This window comes from Canis lupus, chromosome 8, assembly GCF_011100685.1.
Source record: "Canis lupus familiaris isolate Mischka breed German Shepherd chromosome 8, alternate assembly UU_Cfam_GSD_1.0, whole genome shotgun sequence".
Lineage (NCBI taxonomy): Eukaryota > Metazoa > Chordata > Mammalia > Carnivora > Canidae > Canis > Canis lupus.
In genome coordinates this window covers 26,649,421-26,675,046 of record NC_049229.1, presented here as the reverse complement: position 1 = coordinate 26,675,046, position 25,626 = coordinate 26,649,421, and the positions used below count along the sequence as shown (strand labels likewise).

Here is a 25,626-nt window from a genome sequence, read left to right as displayed (position 1 = left end):
GTCGTTCTCTTCCCCCCTCATCCCCACCAGCATAAATTCCATGAAGGCAGACCTTTTTTTCTTCACTGATGGATCACCTATACCTAGAATAGTGCAAGGTGTATCTTTAGGCTCTCAATAAATAAATCTATTCTTGCAGTTATAAAACAAACACTATGGAAGAGCTATATATCTAAATGAAATAATGTAACAAGTGGTAAAGTATTTAAGGACAAGGCTGACAAATACTTTCCTTTTAAAATTGTTTCAAGTAGTCATAAAACATTTTAAAGAGAAAAAAAATGTTCAAAATTAAAGCATTTTCTTACTGTCCCACAAAGTGGTTTTTCTTACAGACTAATTCCCAGGAAGGTTATTATTACTTTAGCTTATTTAATAACAAATTTCAATTGCCATTCCTAAACCTCTCTACAGACTTGTTCCACCTCTGTGATCTCACTTGTATGTATTCCTTGTCTATGAAACTCACTAATCTAGTTTGGCAACTTTAAAAGTTTAGCAAATCAGGGAAAAGTTACTTTACCTCTTCTGCAGCTCCATGTCCCACCATTACTTTTTATAAATTTCCTAATATTGTGATCTTTCCTACTTTGTCTACCATTCAGTATAAACAAGAAGCTATATTCTATCAAATGTTCTGCTCCAAATACTTTCTGCTCAGTGATTAGTCAGACTTAAAAGTTTTTTAACTGCTATGTATGTTTTACAATTTTTACCTATAAGAGACAGTATTTACCTTACCACACCCTGACATATACTGAGAATATAACTGGGAATTTAGGAAGGTACTGAGGATATAACTGGGAATTTAGGAAGCTCCACCATCATTTAAATTATAACTACTGTATTTATAAACATATGAAAAACATAAAAACCCACTAAAGAGTAAAATATCTTCTCCTATCACTGATAAATTGGTACTTGATTGCCATTAGCAAATCACGGTACTAAATATATGAACATCAATATGGGGGTTAAATCCTATTAGAGAACACACTAAGACATTCTAAAATCAAGTTGCAAAAATTGCTGATTCAAGGGGGAATGCTTATAAAAAAGGGAACATGTTTTTAAAAACCCTTTTATCCAACAAAGTATTCTTCAACTATTTTGTTTTCTAAGTGGCTACAATTCTGTCATTCTTATGAGACAAGCAACTGGCTTTTAGAAGACAAACTTTAAAATTGCCAAGTCAATTGTCAAGGGTTAAGACAACTCTGTGGGCCAATTTTTTAGAGACAAAATTCTATTCCTAAAAACAGTAAGGTTTGTGATTTTGGAAAAATGGTACGATAGAAACTATTTAGAACCTTAGTTTTTAAAAATTATTTTCAACTGCTTTTGTGTCCTAAGTTATCATAAAATCAGATTAAGCTTGGTGGAACTAAATCAGTACAAAGACTTCTTATACACCCAGGACTGTAAGAACCAAATTCTTTTTTGTTCTTATAAAAGCTTGGTGACTCCCAAATCGAGTCACTTTATACCATACATCCCTGGAGAATAACGGCCCAACACACATGTCCCACTTAATCTAGTCCAAACGAGTAACATAACGTGAGAAACTGCACTGTGTAATTCCTTTATTTTCTGCATATTAGTGCTTTACCAACACTACAACCATAAAGAACACAATTCCAAGTACTGTACTTTTTTAGTTTGGGGAGATCACAAGTCTACAGACTCATTTACTTATATTAGACAAGATTAACCTCATTCAAAACTTACTGCAGTTTATAAATTCACATAAACACAGAAATTGATGCAATTAAACAAAAACTTCAGGATCTTATTTTTTAAATTCCTAGATTATAACTTTTTCTGCAGGCTACAATTACCTGCCCCATGACCACCAATGGTTATGGTTCAATTTAACTACATCAATTACCAACCTTGTATATCCTTAAAGAAAATGTAAATGAATATTACAAATTCTTACCAAAAGTTTAGGGTTTTCCAAATTTCAAATATTTGCTCCCCCCACCCCCCTTCAGTTAGACATTTCAAATAAACTAAAAATAACCACATCTCACCTGCAACATTCAATAGCAATCACTTGATGTATAAAATTTTAACTATGCTCCCAGTTATTTTAAAACACAAAAAAATGGCTGCCTATCAATCTGTCACAAGTTAGAAATACTACATTTAGGAATTAAGATGAGGGTTTCAAGTTTCCTCCAGTTTAGGCATTTATACCTTTGTGCTTGTCTTGTCTAAAGATGTTACTATAGCATTGATATTTGTATAACCCATGTTTATGTACCTTAAAATGCAATCATTTAAAACACTAAGAATTAGATTTATGGTGGAGCTTTGGGAAATTTAAAAGCAACTAAAATGTTCTCGGATGGGTCTGTCAGCTTCATTTCTAGAAATACTTCTAAAGCAAAACTGAGAACTCTATACCTTAGTTGCATTTTGTATTAAAAAATCCCTCTGCACCATCAGGAGCCTACAACATAGCACCTTTTCTCATCTGCTTTAAGTAAAATGTGTCAGAGTTTTACTTTCAATAGTTAACTTTTTATACCTTATGCTTCTCATACATCTTTGGTAAAAGCTCCATTATACAATATGGCCAAAGCACGAAGGACCAATACTGTCCAACTATGTACCATGATATCCCGCTCCATTTTAGTTTTCAGACACCCTCCTGAACAAAACCCACTCCACCTTTTCCTGTATACTGCCTTTGCAGTCTACATTTCTTAAATTCCCTACGTTTAATTCCTTGAGGATCTCTAAAATTAATCCTTAAGGCTATATGAGAACCAGATGCTGCTCACAATTCTGTATCAAGCATTAACATTTGGTTCAAGGTATCATCATAGTGGTCTCGATAAGCTAGTTACGGGTCCTAACAAGCTAAGCAAGTAATCTTGCTAGGATCTGGATATCACCAGTGAGCACACTGCTTACCCTTGAAGAAAAATAAGTTTACATTCATTGTCATCTGTAGGTTCTTTCTTCATCCTACTTCCCCTTTAATTGTCATTTCTCAAGTCTACACATCATTCATTCATCACATTTCCTTCCTTAAAGGAGATAGTGTATTAATGAACCAACAGGAGATCTATTTGTATGAGTTAATCCTACAATCAAACAGAATTAAATACCTTTTTTATAAAACATCTTTTCCAGTGTTCTAATTAATGGAGATGTGGATCACTCAATTATAAAAAAACTTCTATCTTCAGCTTAATCAGTTGCTCTAATGTGAAAACAGGAATGTGTATTCTTTCAACTAGGTAGAAAATGTGTATAATTTGAATTGTTAAACGCTTTTATTAATGAACAAAGTAAACATTCTAGTAACTTTTAAAGTATTGGTCTTAGACATTTGAAATGTGGTAAAAGTATATATTCCAGTTTTGCCCCAATGTCACTGAAAATATCTACAGATATCTCATCTGTGTGTGGCCTACACCATTATTGCTCCATTTTCTGGAAAGAGTCTACTTTTAAAGTTAAAAAAGAGGGAAACACAGCAAAGTTGCTAACTTTTGCAGTGAAAAAAAATCTGTTGACGGGTTACACTTTCATCTTTTTATGCAGTGTAAGTTAGCTATGTAATAAGGAACTTGCGTTTTAGCCCTACTCATGCATGATGTATGTTTCAGAACTTAATAGCTGACATTTCAAAGAACTTCTTACATTACCTGTTTAACATACTGATGTGCAACTGGAACATATTACAATGATATTACTCATTATTTGCCACTGTAGGCTAAGTTTACTATACTGGTCTTAGATATAAAAGGTCACATTTGAAATTACTAAGTTAAAGGTAAAACTCATAAGGGAGGAGTAAAGGCCTTAAATATAAAAGACAAACGGCAGTTTGATTAAGCAATAATTTTCAGTTTACTAGATGAAACAGACTTGCAACATAGTCTGCATGAATGCAAAATAAGCCATCTACAGCAAGTGATAAGGAAACTGGGCAAAAAGGAAAAAAGCATACATTGCAAAAAAGATTCTCTCGAAATAAAAAAATCAAACCATTATTATAAAGGACTTTACCAAAAACTGCTATATTTCCCCCATCCCATTTGCTGGAAGTCAGTAAGAGCATCTAGCACTTTGTGGTCATGTCAAATGTCAGATCGGAGCATCCTAATGCAAAGCAAAAAAAAAGGGGGGGGGGGGGGAGAAAGAGAAACAAAAAAGGAAACCCCTAAACCCCCCCCCCCTCCCCAACCGTAGAACAGTAACTCCAGAGTTCAAATTCAAAAGAAGAGAAAGTGGCAATTGAAAGAGGTGATGGTGGCGATAATCCTATGAATGGGTTTCTGATTTCTCTCCTTCCGGGGGATAGGTGGAGAATGCTCATTAGGATTTGTAGTTAGAGGTTAACCATGTGAGCCCCTCATAGAGTCCATCCCCTGAGGTGGCACAGGAGGGCTGCACATACCAGTTCCTGTCCCGAATCCGGGTCAGGCCCAGTTTCTCCTGGATCTCGTGGGGTTTCATGGCATCAGGCAGGTCCTGTTTGTTGGCGAAGATGAGGATTATGGCGTCCCTCATCTCCCGGTCATTGATAATGCGGTGCAGCTCCTGGCGGGCCTCGTCGATGCGGTCGCGGTCGGCGCAGTCCACTACGAAGATCAGACCCTGGGTCCCGGTGTAGTAATGCCGCCAGAGCGGCCGGATCTTGTCCTGGCCGCCCACATCCCATACGTTGAACTTGACGTTTTTGTAAGTCACGGTCTCCACGTTGAAACCCACTGTGGGAATGGTGGTCACCGACTGGCCCAGCTTCAACTTGTACAGGATTGTTGTCTTGCCGGCCGCGTCCAGGCCCAACATGAGGATCCGCATTTCCTTGTTCCCGAAGATCTTGGATAGCACCTTCCCCATCGCGTCGGAGGAGCCGGGGCCGGGGGCATTCAGGTGTCCCGGGTCCCCTCAGCCAACTACGCCGCAGCCGCCGCGAAACCGAAACGAAGCCTCCCGGCCGCGAGGGCGCCCGTGCGGCCTGCGTGGGAGTTGCCTCCTCGGGGCAGAGGCCCAGGCTCGCCACTCACTCGGGCATCACCGACCGCACAACTTGATTCCTCCAGCCGCCGCCGCCGCCGGGGCCCTGAGTCTGCGCCGGGAGAGCCGCCGCCCTGCTGAGGCGCGGCCCGGCCCGGAACTGCCCTTCCCCCCGCAAGCGCCGCGCTAGCGCCGCCGCGGTTCCCGCTCCTCCGCCTTCTCTTCACTCGGCCGCGGGAGGTCGAAGCCCTCCGGCCCACCCGCCGGTCCACGAGCACCGGGCTCACCACCGACCCAGGCCACCCGAGAGTCAGCGCGGCTCCGGCGCCTCGTCAGGTCATTGATCCTCGCCGGGATCCGGTGCGCCGCCTGCAGAGACACAGAGAGGAAGAAGGGAGTTACTGCCGGCAGGCCAGAAGGGAGCGGAGGCCCAGGTGACTCGTCCTTCCAGCTCAGTTCGCGAGGTTACCTCAAGCCGCCGCCCTGAGCGCGGGCTCCCTCTGGCCTCCACCGCCTCCTCCCAGCTCTGCCGCTGCCGCCGCCGCCGCCGCCGGAAAAGGCGCCGAAGAAACCGCCTCACTTCCCCTCCCGATCACGCAGGCGCAGCAAGGCCGACCGTTCGGTGAGAGCGAGCTCTGTAAGGAGCGCGGCCCGCGCGCCCAGCGTCATGGGCGCCACGCGCGAGGGGGCGGGGCTACGGCGGCCTGGAGGCCTCGCGGCTGCGGTCAGGCCCCAGACCCGCGAAACTCGGACTCTGACCCGTGCCCGCCTGGCGCTGTACGCGGACTTTCTGCGTCCCTGTGGCGCGCTCTCGCCTCCCCCAGCCCTCTCGAACCAGAGCAGGCAAATCCACTGGGGAGCTCCCGAGGGCGGGGCCCGCGGCCAGCCCTCTCCCGCGGTGAAAGCCTCCCCCAGGCTGCTTCCGGACGTCGGTGCCCGCCAGGTGCTCAGCGAGTTCCCTTGGGCCCGCCCCAGCCTCCGCGCGTCCTCAGTCACCCGGGAAAGCCCTATATGCTGTTTGTACGTCTCCCAGCCCGTCCTTGGCCTCCCTCATCCCGCGTGTTCTGTGCATTTCCTGAAAGACACGTGGGAGGCCCGCGTTTGGTGTGGAGTCGGCCAAGCAGTGCGGCGCTTCTACCAGGCTTGGGTTTGCCAGGAAACCCCGCTTTTCGGTGTTCGAGCCCTGTCTTACACATCTCTTCGGGACCAGACCCTGTTACTTAAAAATGACAGTGTTAACCAGAGTTCCAGTCCCTTGCTGCGTTTTCAACTTTTTAAGGTGATAACTTTTCATACTTAAGTTAGTGTGTTGAGCAGTAACTTAACCACCTAGCTTTTCTTTAAGAATCCTAGACGAGGGGATCCCTGGGCGGCCCAGCGCTTTAGCGCCTGCCTTCAGCCCAGGGCGTGACCCTGGAGACCCGGGATCGAGTCCCGCATTGCGCTCCCTGCGTGGAGCCTGCTTCTCCCTCTGCCTGGGTCTCTGCCTCTCTCTCTCTCTCTCTCTCTCTTTCTCTCTCTCTCGAACGAACAAATAAATAAAGTATTTTTTTAAAAATCCCAGACAATAATAATCTTAGCACTAGGGTTTAGAGTCAGAAAGCCTGACTACTTTTGTGACCTGGATCTAAGGCATTTAACCTTGCTAAGTTTGTTATCTCATGTGTAAACCGAGTGTAGTGCCGACCTTGCTCTGTGTACTCCGTTTCAGAGTAAATAACAAAATGTTTGTGGAAGACTTTCGGAAACTTTTTTGTAGCAAATAGTTAGAGATCAAGTTAGACTTAAAGTAAGGCGAAGCCTAAAATAAAGGAACCAAGGGGAGGAAAAACAGGAAATAGGGTTTGTTATTTTTTAAGGAAGATGCTATAGAAGCATATGATAACATACTTGTTTCATAATATAAGAATATTTGATAATGGTAGATGGGTCAGGTGATAACCTTATAAGCTTCAGCTGAAATAAACTTACTGGAGTTGTTAATATTCTGACTGATCCAAGTTTACTTTCCATCTGCCTTGATCCATCTTACTTTCCACTGTCATAAAACTGAAGGAAGGATTTTGGAGTGAGAAGATTAGGGTTCAAAGTGTTGCCTGTCCGTTTTATGGCTGTGAATCCTTAGGCCTCAACCTTCCTAATCTTCATTTTCTTTATCTGTAAAATCAGACGAAGGATAATATCACTCATAAAAAAAATAGTCACCATTTGTTGTTTGTAATGGCAAACACTGTACTAAATATTTTAAATCTATTTTTAATCCTCACAGCAATCATATGAAGTAATTTTGAGCATTAACATTTTACATATCAATAGAGAGGTTAAGGTGTTTTTTGAGGGTCACAGAGCTGAGATTAAATCATAAATGTGCAGCTCCTCCTCTTAGCCCCCTAATGATGGTATCTCCCTGACTACCTCACACAGTGGTTTGGAATCTCAAAGTGGTTTATAAAGTGCCATAGTACTTATTATTGTATTTGAGGTAGGAATTTTTTTTATATGTGGCATATAGAGGTATTATATTTTGTTGCATTCCAACATAACCAACATAATAGTTTTCTCAGAGCAGATTCCAGTTTTTCCAAGTAGATGGAGATTGATCTGCTGGGCTTGGATTTATTTTTCAGTGGAAGGAGTAATATAATGAAAAACAGAAGCAGCTGGAAGCACCTAACAGCGTCTACCTGGCACTGATACTGTGTTAGGTCTAAAAAGTTTATTTTTGAAAGCCATCCTCTGTTTATATTCCCCCAGAATGCAGGCTTCATAGAGGCAGAGACTTGTCAATGTAAGTTACATCATTATTTGAATGAATGAATGCCACTTATATTACAAATAAGATCAAACGGAAAAGGAAAGGGACATACTAATTTTGTCTGGGGTTAGAATATTGGATATCTAGAGTGTTTCATCATACAATAAATTATTTTAAGTAATAATCATAAAACAAAATAATTGCCAGAAACTTAAAATACAGATAGTGAAAAAATTTAACTTTGTATATAGTCATAGCAGTTGAGAAGTAAGTGAATTTCAATAAAACCAAAATATCTGTAAAAAGTAACAGTTTAGGCAACTACTAAATCATACCACTGATCATTTTTTTGATTTCTTGAAAGTTCATTCAAAATTGATAAATTTAAAAATATTTCCATTCTGTGAAATACTTTACAGATAAACTAAATTTTGCATTTATGAAACAAAATACTATATTTCTCAGTGTACCCTGTTTCACTGTTTTATGCTTCAAACACAAATGAAAGCTCCAAAACTATATAAAAATTATATTAAAAATCTCTGCTTTTTAACTTAAAGCCCATAAATAAAAAGATTTCTCCAACATGAAACCAGGCTCCCTTTTAGAAAACACCATAATTTCCAATCTGCTGAACAGCCACATATATTATCTTCTGATATTCCTGACTGAAATTCTATGTTATAGGAAAAATATTTACTTTAAAAAATGGCTTAGGGCAGCCCCGGTGGCTCAGAGGTTTAGTGCTGCCTTTGGTCCAGGGTGGGATCCTGGGGACCTGGGATCGAGTCCCACATCAGGCTCCCTGCCTGAAGCCTGCTTCTCCCTCTGCCTCTCTCTCTCTCTCTCTCTCTTTCTCTCTCTCTGTCTCTCATGTATAAATAAATAAAAAATCTTAAAAAAAAAAAAAAAAAAAGGCTTAGATGCAGCCCTGGTGGCTCAGCGGTTTAGCGCCGCCTTCAGCCCAGGGCCTGATCCTGAAGTCCCAGAATCGAGTCCCACATCCAGTTCCCAGCATGGAGCCTGCTTCTCCCTCTGTGTCTCTGCCTCTCTCTGTGTGTGTCTCTCACGAATAAATAAATAAAATATTCTAAAAAAATGGCTTAGCTTTTTGCTCTTAAAATGAAATGAACAAGTCTTTAACAATAGCACCTCATTCTGTTTACCCCTATTTCTAAATTCCTAAAGCTCTTATTCATTTTGTATGACTATGTCATATATTTCTTTTTATCCCATGCTGTGCTAAGGACAATTTTTTTTTTTAAGACTATTTGAGAGAGAGTGAGCGAGAGAACACAGAGGGAGCAACAGAGGCAGAGAAGCAGGCTCCCCACTGACCAGAGAGCCTGGTGCGGGACTCATCCCAGGACTCGAAGATCATCTCCCAAAGCTGAAGGTAGATGCTTAACCAACTGAGCCACCCAGGCGCCCCACTAAGTACAGTTCTGACCATGTGGGAAGAAAGGTGGTCAATCTATATACCTGTTTAAGGAAGGTACCATCCCTTGTTTATGGCTTCATTTTGAGCCCTTAGTCTACTTAGCCAGCATGGAGCTCTATCTAGTTGAAAGAAGCCTAGAGCCCCAGGAAACCTATTAGCAGTAGAAATAAAAAGCAAATAAGAAACTATTATAAAGTATATCATTAGAAAATTTTCTAATCTTTTCCAACTGAAACACTGAGGTGGGAGAATTAGCCCTCCCCTGGTATTATACCTATTTGTTTATAAGCTCTCTAAGAAAGTTTTCATGTTCTTTTCATTTTTGAATCCTTAGTCCCTAGCACACCTTAGGGCATGTAGTAAAGTAGCAAATATTTTTTGATGATAATACAGTGAAGATGGAGACTCAAAAATAAAACTAAAAAAATCAAATTAAGACAATGGAAACACAATTTTAATTTGTAAATATTCTTGGTAACTTTAATGAATTCCAATATTTAAAAATATTTAAAGGGACACCATGAACCAAATTAATCATTCACTCCCTTGTCCTCTTTCTGTGTCAGATAAGGAACCACTTTCTAGATCGTCTGTTTAACCATAAAAAAAAGAAAGTCATATCCCAATCAAGACCTTAATAATTACTTTAATTATGCCTGAGAATGAAGACTTCATTTTTAGCAATATTAAAAGTGGGAATGATAAAACTAAAAACAAATTGAATTATAGTTGACATTTTAGCAAATTGTTTAATAGGGCTTCGGACCATAAACATAAACAGAGGCAACATAGTCTAGTGGCACAAGTGAATATAAAAAGCTAAATGACATCCTTAAATTACTCCCAACATTTTGTGATTAGGTTTGGGTAAGTTATTCATCCTCAGTGATCATTTTTTTCTATTCCTGCAATGGAGAAATCTCTCTTTTTTAAATATTTTATTTATTCATTCATGAGAGACACAGAGAGAGGCAGAGACATAGGCAGAGGGAGAAGCAGGCTCCCCGTGGAGAGCCCAATGTGGGACTCAATCCCGGGACCTGGGATCAGGTCCTGAGCCAGAGGCAGACACAACCGCTGAGCCACCCAGGCATCCCTGGAGAAATCTCTTTTAATTGACTAGGGCAGTATATAGTATTCTTTACAATTCGAAAAGCTGAGACACTGAGAGGATAAGCTACTTTCTTAAGATCAATAAAATGGTACAAAAGAGATTCAAATTAAGATTTTTTAAAAAATCCAACCTGTTGTTTTTTTCTCCATCGTAACAAATGATTGTGTGAACTCAGTAAATGACTAGATAATGGTGTTCAGCCCTGGCTACACATTAAAATCACCTGGGGCATTTTAAAACCACATAAATGCTTGGGCCCCAACCCAGATCAATTAAGTTAAAATATCTAGGGTAGAAGTTCTACCCACCAGTATTTTTTTAAGGCCTCCCTGAATGATTCTAATGTAGCTAAAATTAAGAACCACTGAACTAATTGCTAACTTCCCTTCATGTTAAAAAGTCTATGAATTCTGAACTCTACTAATTTTATTATTCTCTTCCCCAAAATACATACCTCCACACACAATTTCTTGCATAGTTTAGTGCAATAATACCTTAATCACTGGGATAACTTACCAAGACAATAGACCTGTCAGACAAAGGCATAAATCTTTCTGAGATTCTTGTAAAAAAGTATTTTAAAAACATACTATAATTATAACTAAGTTTATTGAATTATTAATAGAACCACTATCCACTAGTCAATGCCATTCAATGAAAAGAATAAGATGGAATACTTGGCAACTATAGCATGATCAAACTTGTAAGCTTTAGATTAAAACTCGTCTGTGGATACTTGCCATATAGCTGCCCAGTATGCAAATACCTCTCCTATTTGATGTAATCCCAAAGTAGGTAGAAGGAAAGATGAAGGTGGGCAAATAGACATATTCCTTTTCCTATTTCCCCAGTAGCTAAGATTTAGGTAAATGAACTGGGCTCAGCCAATTAATTCATCAATGTCCTACTACAGGCTTTGAATTTTGAGAGATTCAAAATTACAGAGTTACTAGGACAAGTACCCAATCACAAGATCTGATTAAGTTAGTAATTTTCCCATTAGGTGATCATTTGGAAATGGAGTCAGACAAGTAGAATTCTAGAATCATTTCCAACCTTCTAAAATTACGTTCCTTCTCATGAAATTACATGGATGTATCATTTTTATTTTTTTTTATATTTTATTTATTCATTCATTCATGAGAGACAGAGAGAGAGAAAGGCAGAGACACAGGCAGAGAAAGGAGAACGCGCGCTCCATGCAAGGAGCGCAATGCGAGACTCGATTCTGGGACTCTGGGATCACACCCTCGCCTAAAGGCAGACACTCAACTGCTGAGCCACCCAGTTGTCCCGGATGTATCTTTTTTTTAAAAGATTTTATTTATTTATTCATGAGAGACACAGAGAGAGAGAGGCAGGCTCCATGCAGGCAGCGCAATGCAGGACTCGATCCCGGGTCTCCAGGATCACGCCCTGGGCCAAAGGCAGGCACTAAACCGCTGAGCCACCCAGGGATCCGCAGATGTATCATTTTTATATAAACCATTTGAATCACTATAATTGTTGGAATGGGAAACATTTCATATCCTGGTGATAACCGTAACATTTGCTGTTTAAAAAGAAGCATATAATGTCAGAAATTTGGTTTTTAACATTAGAAAAGTATTTTTAAGCTAAAACAAGATTATTCTCTCTAAACTGACAAGACTGCAATATTGATTTTCTGAAAAAGAATTTTGTTTTTTAAGAACAGAGAAGCTAAAGCATTAAGACTGCTTAATTAACTGAATCCTGCAAGCTTTATAATTAAGTAATAAAACAATTTGTGTGTAATGTTTACAGTAAGAGTTGTCGGGCTCTGTACTATCAGTTGCTCATATATGTTGTTATTACATAGCTGTGTGTTGGTGTGGATAGTGTGCTCTTCAGGAAGATATTCAAGGGACACCAAAAAATGGAGGGCTAAAATTAACCTTGTTCTGTCTATATAGTCATTCCAGCTTTAAATCTCTTAATTTATAGGTTCTGTTTTTTGCTTTATCTTGTTTTGTTTCTGTTTTGTTTCCTCCTGTGGTTAGAGATATATGAAGGAAATGGCATGTAAACACAATACTGACTTCTGATTGATGAATGAGTCATAATGGCACTAAACAAAAAGATTTACTAATTTAAAACATTATTCAGTCTTAGCTCTTTATATTACTTTTCTTTCCCCCTCTCGCATAGTATTCTGTATTTGAATACTACTTCCTGACTTACTGGTAGGGAATTCGCTTCCCAAGGAGATCCTTCTAATGGCCAAGTTGATGGTAAAAGCAAGGTAAAAGAACTTTCCATGTTACAGAACCCAGAGAAAAGAATGAATCTTCCAAATCTCAAGAAAAGGTAGTAAGCCAGTAAATTTAAAAATGATTATGGATTAGAAACTGAATAAATAAAATGATTATAAATGCCACACAGTGTTGCTTCAAAGACAGAGAATAAAAGAATAAATTTAAAAGTGAGTGAGAAAGAAGCAGCAGCAAGATGGGAAGAGAGAAAAAAAGGAAGGATTAAAGGAAAAAAGGAGATAATTGTATTGAAAAATAGAGTTTGGCAATCTTGTAAACTGATACTTTAACCTAATCCAAAACCTAGCTTGGGGTTGGAAAGGAAAGATTCCATAGAAGAGCATAACCAGGTAGATTTATGTGAGATTTCTTCCTCCATAACCTTTTTTTACTTTGCTTTATGCACATGTAACATGTGTACCAAGAACAAACAAGGGAGCAGCTTTTGCTGTTGAGTACCTTTGGAACCGTCAGTATACAATTATATGTAGTAGGTCCTACTCCAAAATACAATTTTTGAGCATAGTGTCCAAGATTTGTAAGTGTGGAAATAGTTGTAAAACCCTAGGTAAATATTACACTATAACCAGTTTAACACTGGCTTAGTTGGGCAAAATTTATGGGCTTGTTTCCATTTCAAGTAGGAAAGATTAATGTTCCAATAACTTAGAAGATACCTACTGAATTATATGTCCACAGTAATAGAAAACATAAACCTACTGAGCCAAAATCTGGCTTCAGGGGTAACATTACAATTTCACACACTGGAGTCTGTGTTGCTAGGACGCTCTCTGGTGAACTAGGGCAACAGTTACTCTGCTCTCTTCATTGTGGTAGGAAGATCAGCTACCCTGTGTACTGACTTCCTAAGCTAATTATTGCTGAAAAAGAAATGTTCTAAAGTCTTTAAAGTAGTTTCTAGGGACGCCTGGGTGGCTCAGCAGTTGAGCCTCTGCCTTCAGCAGCTCAGGGTGTGATCCTGGGGTCTGGGGATAGAGTCCCACATCGGGCTCCCTGTGAGGAGCCTGCTTTCCCTCTGCCTGTGTCTCTGCCTCTTCTCTCTGTGTGTATCTCTCATAAATAAATAAATAAAATCTTGTAAAAAAATACTTATAAAAAAATAAAGTAGTTTCTAATGTTGGACTTCATTTTTAAATGTAAACATGGGTCTTTCTGCTGTTTATTCTATCTTTTTGACATTATAAGTCGTGAATTCAATGTGCTTACCCAGCAGTAACATTGATTATATAAGAAGGTTAAGCTGGGACATAATAACAATTTTGATCTGGACACATTCTTAACAGTATATCAAAGATTGTAGCAGTAGAACAAGTCACCCAATATATTTGACACTTTTAGGATGTCTCTGGAAACAACTACCTTCCATCCATAGGAATACAGGAGTAGATTCCTGGCATCATGTGACTGCTCAACACACACATGTCTGGTCATACCAATTGGACCACAGGTACACTCATTATTTTAATTGGCTAATCAGATTCTCATTCCTGAGAATTTAAAATCATATTTGAAGGAAGGCCATATTAGTGTGTCTTTTCCCAATGGATCTGTATCCTACTAAGTAGGATACTAAATAGTATTTTATTTTGAGTACTGGGTGGCAGACAGAAGTTAGTCTTCAGGGAGAAAATAAAAAACAGAGGTACAGAAAGGAGAAGAGACAGATTATTTCCTAGGCTCTATCCACAGTTCCAGGCCCTTCTTGGGGTCTGTCTGCATACCAACCTTTGAGTTTCATGAGACATCTTGTGTCTTTATATAAAATTACTTTTCTTTTTGTTAAAGCAAGCTCCAATGGGCTACTGTTACTTACAAATAAAAATGCTAACTTTACAAAATATGACAATATAAAATAGTATGCAAGCAAAACAAAATTTTAACAAAGTAAATGTATCAAAGACACAGACTTTAATGCTTTATGGAGAATTATATATGATATATTAATACCTAATACATAATAATTAAATACATTACTGTTAAAAAATAAAACCACCATTAGAATTAGGCTGTGGGGGACACCTGGGTGGCTCAGTGGTTTAGCACCTGCCTTCGGCCCAGGGCATGATCCTAGAGTCCCTGGATTGAATCTCGTGTCGGGCTCCCTGCGTGGGGCCTGTTTCTCCCTCTGCTTGTGTCTCTGCCTCTCTCTCTCTCTGTCTCTCATGAATAAATAAATAAAATCTTTAAAAAAAAAAGGGGGGGGGACACCTTGGTGGCTCAGTGGTTGAGCATTTGCCTTCGGCTCAGGGCATGATCCCAGGGTCCTGGGATGGAGTCCCACGTTGGGCTCCCCACAGGGAGCCTGCTTCTCCCTCTGCCTATGCCTCTGCCTCTCTCTAGTCTCTCATGAATGAATAAATAAAATCTTAAAAAAAAAAAAAAAAAAAAGGTCCTAACAAAAGAATGCTCTCTTTAGCCAAAGGATTTTGAAAGGAACAACCTAGCAAGATGAAAACTTCAGGAAATAACCACCATACTCCAGCCAAAGAAAAAGCTGTGACCCCATATTCACCCATGGTGGCAAATGCTGGGTAGTAGCTTAGATTTCCACCCTTGCTGGACTCTTTTTTTTTTTTTTAAGATTTATTTTTTGGGATGCCTGGATGGGTCTGTGGTTGAGCATCTGCCTTCCGCTCAAGGCATGATCCCAGGACCTAGGATCAAGTCCTGCATCAGGCACCCCATAGGGAGCCTGCTTTTTCCTCTGCCTATGTCTCTGCCTCTCTTGCTCTCTGTGTCCCTCACGAATAAATAAAATCTTAAAAAAAAAGATTTATGTATTTATTTGAGAGACCATGTGTGTGCAAGCAGGGAGAGAAGTAGAGGGAGAGGGAGAGAGAGAATCTTCAAGCAGACTCTCTGCTGAGCATGGAGCCTGACATGAGGTTTGATCCCAGAACTCCAAGATCATGACATGAGCCGAAATCAACTGACTGAGCCACCCAGGTGACCCTCCACCTTTGCTGAACTCTGAGTGAGTTTCTCCTCACTAGGTGGAATAGGAAATAGGGGCTTTCATCCCTACCAGGTGGAAACAAACCTTACCCAAACACTTGGTGTCAATGGACACTGCATGAAAGCCTAGACTTTCACCTCCATTGACAATTAGGAGGTATCCCTCCCCCTCTCTGCTGGGGTAATGTCAGAAAAGGCCTATTGGAGAGTCAGTTATTTTCAGTGTAAGAAGTCTCACCCCTTCTCCCACCATTACCCCACTTCTCCCCAACATTCCTCATCCCTTGTGGTATGGTATTAGTGAAAACCATGTGGAGAGCTGTAATGAGGTATTCCTACTCCTTCCAAATGAAGCCTAGTGGGGAGCCAGTTCCCCCCACCCACTGACCCAGCAGTAACAAGGAGCCTCCCCTTACGGTGTCAACAAAGGCTCAGTAAAGAACCTGAGCTTCTGCTTCTACCTGGTAGTAATTAGTTGGTGCTCCACTGTTCCTGTTGGAGAAGTGTTAGAGGAAACCAGCTAAAACAGAAAGTTAAATAAGGTCCAGAGTTTTATAATGTCTAAAATATTCAGATCTCAACCAAAATTCACTAATCATACCAGATATGAGACTGAATGAGAAGAGACAGTTAATAAATGCCAACACCAGTATGACAAAGATGTTAGAATTATCTGACAAAGATTTTATAGCAGCCATCATAACATTGCTTCTATGAGCAATTGTGAACTTGAAACAACTGAAAAAATAGAGTCTCATCAAAGAAATAGGAAGTCTCAGCAAATATATAGAAGACATAAAGAAAAACAAAATGGAAATTTTAGAACCGAAAATAAAAAGCTCAATGGATGGGCTCAACAGCAGAATAACAAGGATGGAGGAAGAAGTTAGTGGACTAGAAGATATAGCAGTTGAAATTACCCAATCTGAATAACAGAAAATAGAGAAAAGAAAGAAAGAAGAAAGAAAGAAAAGAAAGAAAGAAAGAAAGAAAGAAAGAAAGAAAGAAAGAAAGAAAGAAAGAAAAAGAAAAAACCAGTAAGAAGAGCCTCAGAGACCTGTGGAACTGTAACAAAACTTCTAATGTTCATATCCCTGGAGTCTCAGGAGAGGAGAGAAAAGGTAGGGCTGAAAAAGTCCCCTAATATGTAATGGATAGCCACTTCCCAAATTTGGCAAAAAAAACATAAACCTACATAGTTCAGAAGCTGAATGAACTTCCAAATAGGATAAATGTACTCTAAGGATACAAACATCAAAACACATTATAGTCAAACTTCTAAAAACTGAAGGCAAAAACATCTTGAAAACAACCAGAGAAAAACAGCCCTTTACTTACAAGGGAAAAAAAACAATTTAAACAATAGTGGATTTCTTAACAGAAAACAAAGAGTCCAAGAGTAAGTAACATAACATTTTTTAAGTGCTGAAAGAAAAAAACTGTCAACTCAGAATCCTATATCCAGTAAAATATTTTCTGGGAAATCAAGACATTCTCAGATGAAAGAAAACTAAGAGAATTTCACCATAAGACCTAGACTAAAAAATGCCCAACAGAAGTTGGAAGTTCTCTAAACAGAAAGGAAAGAATTTTTTTTAAAGATTTCATTTATTTATTCAGAGAGGCAGAGACATAGGCAGAGGGAGCAGCAGGCTTCCCACAGGGAGCCCGATGTAGGACCTGAGCCAAGGGCAGATGCTCAACTACTGAACCACCCAGGTGCCCCAGAAAGAATTTTTTTTAAAGGAACTTTGGAACATCAGGAGAGAAGAAAGAATGTAGTAAGCAAAAATATAGGTAAATGCAATAGAGTTTCCTTCTTCAATTTTCTGAATTACATTGATAATTGCATCAAAATTTTATAATATTATCTGATGTGGTTCTAAATGTATATAGAGGAAATATATTAAAGACCATTGTATAAGCAAGCAACAAAAATATATGAAGCAAAAACTGATAGAACTGGAAGGGTCAATAGATAAATCTACAATTATAGATTGTAGATGTATAATTGGAAATTTCAATACCTCTCAACAGTTTATAGAACAAACTAGTTGGAAAGTCAGCAAGGATATAGAAAAATTCAACAGTGGCATCAACCAACAGGATATAATTGGCATTTATAGAATATTTAAAAAAAAAAAGAATATTTCCCATAACAATACAGAATACACATTCTTACCAAGTACCCATGGAACATACACTAAAATAGATCATAAAATAGATCATGGACCATAAAACAAATCTCAGCAATTTTTTTTTAAGTTTTCAAATTTATTTCAGTAATCTCTACACCCCATGTGGGGCTCAACTCATGACCCTGAGATTAAAGGTCACATGTTTTTCCAACTCAACCAGCCAGGCATCCCAAATCTCAGCAGATGTTAAAGAATGAAATCATACTAAGTATGTTCTCCAACTACAATGGAATCAAACTAGGAATTTATAACAGAAAAGTAACAGGAAAATCTCTAAATGCTTGGAAACTAAGTAACACACTTCCAAATAATCCATGATCAAAGAGGAAGTCTCAAGGGAGAGAAAAATACATTGAAATGAATGAAAATGAAAATGTAACATTATCAAAATTTGGGGGACCAGCTAACACAGTGCTGAGAAGGAAATTTATCACACTAAAATGCATACCTTAGAATAAGAGGGAAAGTCACAAATCAATAATCCATGTTACCATCTCAAAAAGCTAGAAAAAGAACAAAATAAGTCCAAAGCAACAGAAGGAGGAAATACTAAAGAGCAGAAATCAACAAAATTGAGAACAGAAAAATAATAGAGAAGATCAGTGAAACAAAGAAGCTGGTTCCTTGGAAACATTGATTAAAATGATTAAAATGACAATCTTAGGGCACCTGGGTGGCTCAATCAGTTAAGCAAGCATCTGCATCTTGATCTCAACTCAGGTTTTGATCTCAGGGTCATGAGTTCAAGCCCAGCGTGGAGCCTGCTTTAAAAAAAAAGAAAAGTGACAACCTCTAGCAAGACTGACAAAAAAAAGAAGACACAAATTACCAATATCAGAAATGAACCATGAGATATCACTATAGACCCTGCAGGTAACAAAATGATAATAATACAATGCTACAAACAACTCTACACATATACATTTGACAACTTTTTTTTTTTAAGATTTATTTATTTATTCATCATAGAAACACAGAGAGAGAGAGAGAGAGAGAGAGAGAGAGAGAGAGAGGCAGAGACACAGGCAGAGGGAGAAGCAGGCTTCATGCAGGGAGCCTGACGCGGAACTCGATCCCGGGACTCCAGGATCATGCCCTGGGCCAAAGGCAGGTGCTAAACTGCTGAGCCACCCAGGGATCCCATACATTTGACAACTTAAGTGAAAGACAAATTCTTTTTTTTTTTTTAAGGTTTATTTATTTATTTATTCATGAGAGACCTAGACATAGGCAGAGGGAGAAGCAGGCTCCCTACAGGAAGTCCAATGTGGACTCGATCCCAGGACCCCAGGGTCATGACCTGAGTCAAAGGCAGAAGCTCAACCACTGAGCCACCCAGGCGTCCCAGGATGCAAAATCTTAAAACAATGTTAGATAAAATCCAACTATATATATGTATTTTTTTAAGTCATACACCAAACATGTACCATACACCATGACCAGGTGGAGTTTATTCAGAGATGCAAGGCTGTCTCAGTATTTGAAAAGTCAGTGTAATCCATCATATTAGCAGGCTAAAGAAGAAAGTGCACAATTATACTTATCAATGCAGAAGAGGTATTTGTCAAAATTCAGCACCTATTTGCGGTTAATGCCCTAAAAAACAAGGATCAATTTCCCCAAGTTGCTTTCTATCTCTATGCATTTGCTTTTTCTAGGTATTTCATATAGGTGGAGTCATACAATATTTGTCTTTTTGTGTCTGGCTCATTTTACTTAGCATAATGGTTTTTTTTTTTTAATGGGGATTTTTCTGTGTGTTTTTTAAGATTTTATTTGTTTCTTTGGGTGGGCAGCACAAGTTGAGGGGGAAAGCAGAGGGAGAGAGAGAAGCAGACTCCCCACTGAGCGGGGTGCCAGACATGGGACTCCATCTCTGGACTCTGAGATCATGACCTGAGCTGAAGGCAGACACTTAACCAACTGAGCCACCCAGGGGCCCTGGGCCTTACTATTTTAATAAAAATTGTCATTAGAGGGTAAATCACTCTTCTAGTTTATATTATAATTATGTCAATGCATAGGAGTATTAACATTAGTTTTGATAATGATAAATCATACCTCAGTATTTGTATGTTTGCCTTGATTATACCCTTTTAGTAATACACAATATAGTTTATCCATACATCATAGTGACTATAAATTATCTCCACTAAGAGAATGTTGCAACTCATGTGTAATGGTTTTGTCTTTTCCTTCTTTCCTGCCACATGCCAGGCCTAGCCCTTCTTGGGAAATGAGCTATGCCATAAAATGAATTATAGTTCTGTCATTGTACAGTGAGAGGGTTCATTTGAACAAGCACAGGCAGCCTGTGCCTTCAGTATTCTCTGTAAAAAGAGATACTTTCAGGGTACATTAGCCCTAAAAGCACTCCCTGAGGAAATCATGAATCACTTTGATTGTAAATCATCGTATACAGAAACCAGAGTGTAATCTGATATATTTTTAAGTATTAATGATGTGAATTGTGGTAACAATGTATTTATAAAGTATCCCCTAGCAAGCATGCCTGGTACTATATATTCAACCATTACATCATAAAATCTCAGTAAGTAATACTGAAAAGTTGTCTGAGCCACGCAGAGAAAAGCTTGAAATCTCCCCCTCCAAAATAAAAGTGAAAATAGATTGAACCTTAGGAGGCCTCAATGTTACTCCACCGATTCATGATAAGGGGAGGAGATCTAGGGAAGATATTACCCTCCTCACTACCTCCACGTAGGAAAAGCCATAGTAATTTTTATATTCGTCATACTTGGAGCCAACAGTCATGTGAAATTAGACACTTTTCCAGTCATTCCTCTCAGAAATTATGCCCTTTCCTCAGGGTCCAAGGTGAATAAACATAAGCCTATGTATTAGACTATTTGTTTCATGTCAAGCAGATTCATTGTTTCCCTGTTTACACTTTTATTCTCAAAACTAACCTTTATCCCCAATATTAACTAATGGTTAACACTTCAGGACACCTAACACATAGCAGGTGCTCAATAAATATTTGTTGGATGAGAGTGATTTAAGCAAAGAATGTTATCTTGATCCTCTCTCACCTTAGTCAGTGAAAGCTGTATGCAATTTAAAGTATTTTGCTACCAAAAGCAAGGCTGTTCCCATATATTAACCTGGGCAAATAATTAATCTTGAGAATAGAAAGTCACAAAAAAGTAAGTCAATTTGTGTATTATTCTGGTCTGAGGTGACATTAGTTTAAGTCTAAGGAGTCCCCAAACAAAGGAAGCACTCTTTTAAACGTTATCTGATGAATGTGAAACATTCTAGTGGATTCTAACACTTTAAAAAGGAATAAATTAAATGCAGCAAAAAGCTTTTGCCACACTGGTGTAAAGAGATAGAATCAATATTTGCGGCTAAGTGTTAAATATCAGGATTTTAATGTGTGAAGTTTTGGTTTGGGGATGTGATTTATTCAACGTCAAATCAGAATCAATGTAATAAACAGCCATGCTCTGATGTTCTAAAGTTCTAAGTTCTAAAATGTTAACGTATTCCCTCAGAACTGTCAGATGAAAGTCAAAATGATTTCAAGTTACAGAAAATACCCCCCCCCCACACACACACACATTTAACTTCTATTTATAGGCCCAGCTGCATGACACTGGGTAATTCTGGTATTTTTAAACCTGCCACAAGAAATGAATTTCTGGATCAATGAGATACTGTGTATTAACCATATTAAAGGCTCTTCTTCCATGTAAGGCATGGCCAAGAAGTAAACGTTTACTCTGTCAAAATGCTAATTCTGGTTAATGCATTGTTCGCTTATTAAATACAGTAGAATCAGGGTTAGCCCACAGGGGCATGTCTGTGAAATGCAAATAACCTAGCGTGATGAAAATCCTGCTGGCAGCAACAAGTGATCCCCCTGCGGTGGGCGGCGGCGAACAGACTGTGTCAAAGGGCGGGAGGATGCAGCCCTGTTCTGCACCACGAGCTGGACGGAGGTCAGGGTGAGTACTTTGTCGGCCTCGCCCCCTGGCGGCCCCGCTCCCTTCCCCTTTCCGGCCGTGCCTCTCTTCCCCGGGGTGACCCCGCCTCTCGCCTCCCTTTCCTCCCCTGGGCGTTCCCACCCGCGTCAGGTGCCGCCCCCTGGTCGCCCCCTTCCCTCCCCTCCCCTGCCCTTCTCGCATCTGGCTCGTTACTGGAGGCCCCGCCTTTCCGAGGGTGGCCCCGCCTCTCCCCACCCAAGTTCCTCGCCTGTTCTGCGCTCTCGGAGTGGAGTGGCGGTCCTGGCAGGCAACAGTCTCCAGCCCGCACTAGATTCTCGCTCTGTGACCTCTGAGTCGTTCTTTCTTCTGCCGCAGGGAGCCTCCTCTTCGGATGTCCTCTCCAGAGCCCCTGCAGTCCCGGCCAGCCTCAGCCTTGTCTGGTGCTCTTGCCTGATGGATGCCGAGGAAGCAAGCTCAGACCCAGCTTTTCTCCCAGACCTGGGCAGAAAGCCTCTTCGTCTGAGCCCATGCTCTTCGTCGTTTAGTGTTCCAGAAGGCTTAATGTATAAAGGTCATGTGCAACATGGAATGGATTTTTTCAGACAGAGTGAGACATACCATTTAGGATGAGTGTAGTAGTATCTATTCTAATGTTTAGGCCCCTCAATATTAACTGCCATTCAGGTTACGGTTTGAAGAAACAAAACCTTATATAGCCAAACATGACCTAATTTACTGAACTAATAAAAAGTAAACAACCTAAGGGCGCCTGGCTCTTCAGAAAAGCACGGACTCCTGTCTCAGAGTGGTGAACTGGAGACTCATTTTGGATGTATGGATTACTTAGATAAAAATAAACTTCTAAAAAATGCACACACACACACAGGTTTAAAAAACCTAGATATAAATAGTGGCCAGGACGTGGAGAAGAGGAAACCCATATTGCACTGTTAGTGGGAATATAACTGGTTTAGCCACTATGGAAAACAGAATGGAGGTTCCTAAAAAAAATTCAAAATAGAACTACTATGTCGGGGTGCCTGGTGGCTCAGCAGCTAAGCATCTGCCTTCCACTCAGGATGTGATCCTGGAGTCCTGGGATTGAGTCTCAGGATCGAGTCCCACATTGAGTCCCACATCAGGCTCCCTGTATGGAACCTGTTTCTCCCTCTGCCTATGTCTCTGCCTCTCTCTGTGTCTTTCATGAATTAATAAATAAAATCTAGAAAAAAAAAAAAAAGAACTATTATGTGATCCAGCAATCCCACTTCTGGATGTATATCCAAAGGAAACAAAACCATTATCTGGAAAAGATATTTGTATTTCCATGTTCATTGCAGCATTATTTATAATAGTGAAGGTATGGAAACAACCTAAGGTATCCATCAATGAATGAATAAAGAAAAAAATATGTATTGTATATATGTATGTATGTATATAATTTGATGGGATATTACTCATCCTTTAAAAAGAAGGAAATCTTGTTTGTGACATGGATGAAACTGGAAGATATATGCTAAGTGGAATGAGCTAGATAGAAAAAAATACTGCATGGTATCACTTATATGTCAGACCTTTTTTTTTTTTTAATATGGAGTTGCTCTTTATTTATGATAGTCACAGAGAGAGGGGCAGAGACATAGGCAGAGGGAGAAGCAGGCTCCATGCACTGGGAGCCCGACGTGGGATTCAATCCTGAGTCTCCAGGATCACACCCTGGGCCAAAGACAGGCGCTAAACCGCTGTGCCACCCAGGGATCCTGTATGTCAGACCTTTTTAAAAAAAAGTCAAACTCATAAAAAATAAGTGGTTGGCAGGGGCTGGGAGGTGGAGGAAATAGAGGTTGGTAAAGGGTACAAACTTTTAGTTATAAGATGAGAAAAGTCTGTGATCTAATGTCTAATACGGTGACTATAGTTGACAACACTGTATTGTACAATTAAAATTTGCTAAGAGAACTTAAATGTTCTTACTGAAGAGAGAAAAAAGTAAATATGTGAGGTGATAGATGTGTTAACTCTATGGAAGGAATCCTTTCACAATATATATGTATATCAAATCATCATGTTGTACACATTAAATAGCTTATAATTTTATTTGTAAATTACACCTCAATAAAGCTAGAAGAAGAAGTCGCAGAGCCTAAACAAAAAAAAAAAGCAAACATTGATTTGAGCTTGTGAATAACTGACTTAGCATTGGATATTATGCATATCACTAATTCATAAAACAATGCAGGTAAAGTGTATAGAATGATGAGTTGCTTAGTGTAATCGACAGGAGCTCAATTTAAATCATCATAAGGTATGCATCAAATTGAGAGGCTCATGCTGCTACTAAAAATATAGTGACAAAGAAAAACAACATAGAAGTTTTTACAACATAATTATGATAAAAATGGATATGAATGTAGAGAGTGTAGAGAGTGTAGGAGGACACAGGACTCAAACTAGAAAACCAGACTCTTCTTATAGGAGGTTGAGTCTGATTTATCCAATTAGGGTGAGCTGTAGATTCCTGTAGCTCTTTTGGTTCCTGACCTTTCTGAGTTCTGGTTAGTCAGGGGTTTCCTCTGTGAGCTTGCCTATATAGTTTAGAGTACTGAGTATGCTACAATAAATAACTTGAGACCCTCCCCCCACAAATACAGCAGTTTAAATGAAACAGAACTTTATTTCTCCTGTAACAGTCCAGAGGTAGGAGTGGCCAGGGCTGGCAGGGTGGCTCAGCTCCATTAAGTAATTAAATGGACTCGGTTTTTTTCTTCTTGAAGCTCTGGTATAGCCTGGGATATCTTCATTTGCATAGTCAAAGCCGGGGCACTGCTGTGGGTTTGCCCTAGCGCCATCTAGCTCTAGGGAAGGGCAAAAGCAGAGGTAGAGGACAAAGGATTTATTTTTAAGCAAGTGATGCAGAAGCTGCACCTATCACTTTCACTCATATTCCATTGGTGAGAACTTGGACACACTTGATTGTAAGAGAAACTGGGAAATGTGGTCTCTGACTTGGACAGCAAGGGCAAAAGGAGATGTAGCTAAACTTAAATTTCCTTACAACTCGCAGCCCATTGACAAATGGGCTTGATACAGGCAGAGCATGACATTCCTCCAGGAACTCCCAACCATCTTAAATATTAACGCTTTGCTGGTGGCAAAAAAGCAACCTTAGCTTGACAATAGCTAGGCCTCTGGGATCCTGTAAGTGTTCTTTAACAAATGAAAATCCCTTTGGAAACTTCCTTTGCTTCTACCCTCCACTCCCACTTAAAAGTATATAACCAATCCCTCCTCACAATCCCAGGGCAGCTCTTTCTGCCTATGGATCCATGTCCCGTGCTTTAATAAAACTGCCATTTTTGCATCACAACCATTTCAAGAATTCTTTCTTGACCATTTGCTCTTGGACCCCACATCAAATCATGTCTGTCTCTGGGTGGGGCTTGATCTGCCCGACTAAAAATTTATTAGTGTAGTAAAAGGTGAGAACAGACTCAGACAACTACCATTCTGCCACATCTGCCCCACTTTCTTCCAATCAGTTTTCTTTTTTTAATTTATTTTTAATTTTTAATTTAATTTATTTAAATATTTAATTTATTTTTAAATTAAATTTATTTTTAAATTTTATTTATTTATCAATGAGAGAGAGAGAGAGGCAGAGACACAGGCAGAGGGAAAAGCAGGCTCCATGCAGGGAGCCTGATGACTCCAGGATCACGCCCCAGGCCAAAGGCAGGCGCCAAACCATTGAGCCACCCAGGGATCCCCAGTTCTTTCTTAAGAGGAGTTCCTTTACTTCAGTTTACACATAGCCCTTATTTCTGGCAATTGAAGTATCCTAACTGATGTCTCATTCTTTAAGCCCTAGTTCAAATGATACTGTGGAGGCCGAGAAAAATTAAGGCCATTCCACCTCAAGTTTAGCATTAGCACAAGTAC

At 39.7% G+C, this 25,626-nt stretch overlaps 2 protein-coding genes across 3 annotated transcripts; one reads left to right on the top strand and one right to left on the bottom strand.

The window, feature by feature from the left end:
* Positions 1-1,566: 1,566 nt before the first annotated feature.
* On the bottom strand, positions 1,567-5,611 carry ARF6 (ADP ribosylation factor 6). The gene is made up of 2 exons (XM_038544661.1): positions 5,450-5,611; positions 1,567-5,349 (listed from the first exon to the last, which is right to left on the bottom strand). Exon 2 carries the CDS (start codon positions 4,861-4,863, stop codon positions 4,336-4,338), a length of 528 nt encoding a protein of 175 aa, XP_038400589.1. The 5' UTR covers positions 4,864-5,349; positions 5,450-5,611; the 3' UTR covers positions 1,567-4,335.
* LOC119876490 lies at positions 5,148-22,450 on the top strand. 2 transcript variants are annotated; one of them, XM_038544659.1, is made up of 3 exons: positions 5,148-6,259; positions 21,609-21,708; positions 22,063-22,450. In XM_038544659.1, the coding sequence occupies exons 1-3, from the start codon at positions 5,648-5,650 to the stop codon at positions 22,230-22,232; spliced, it is 882 nt and encodes a 293-aa protein (XP_038400587.1). In that variant the 5' UTR covers positions 5,148-5,647; the 3' UTR covers positions 22,233-22,450. The 2 variants fall into 2 exon arrangements, with proteins under 2 accessions (XP_038400587.1, XP_038400588.1); XM_038544660.1 differs by having other exon boundaries at positions 5,150-5,923.
* The last annotated feature ends 3,176 nt before the right edge of the window (positions 22,451-25,626 follow it).

What these genes read in the sequence shown, in the direction of transcription:
- ARF6 (XM_038544661.1), bottom strand. Translation starts at nt 4,863, where the DNA reads ATGGGGAAGGTGCTATCCAAGATCTTCGGGAACAAGGAAATGCGGATC.
- LOC119876490 (XM_038544659.1), top strand. Translation starts at nt 5,648, where the DNA reads ATGGGCGCCACGCGCGAGGGGGCGGGGCTACGGCGGCCTGGAGGCCTC. An exon ending in TGCGTTTTCAACTTTTTAAG is followed by an intron (nt 6,260 to 21,608) that starts GTGATAACTTTT and finishes TCCTGCTGGCAG; the next exon opens with CAACAAGTGATCCCCCTGCG. An exon ending in CGAGCTGGACGGAGGTCAGG is followed by an intron (nt 21,709 to 22,062) that starts GTGAGTACTTTG and finishes CTTCTGCCGCAG; the next exon opens with GGAGCCTCCTCTTCGGATGT.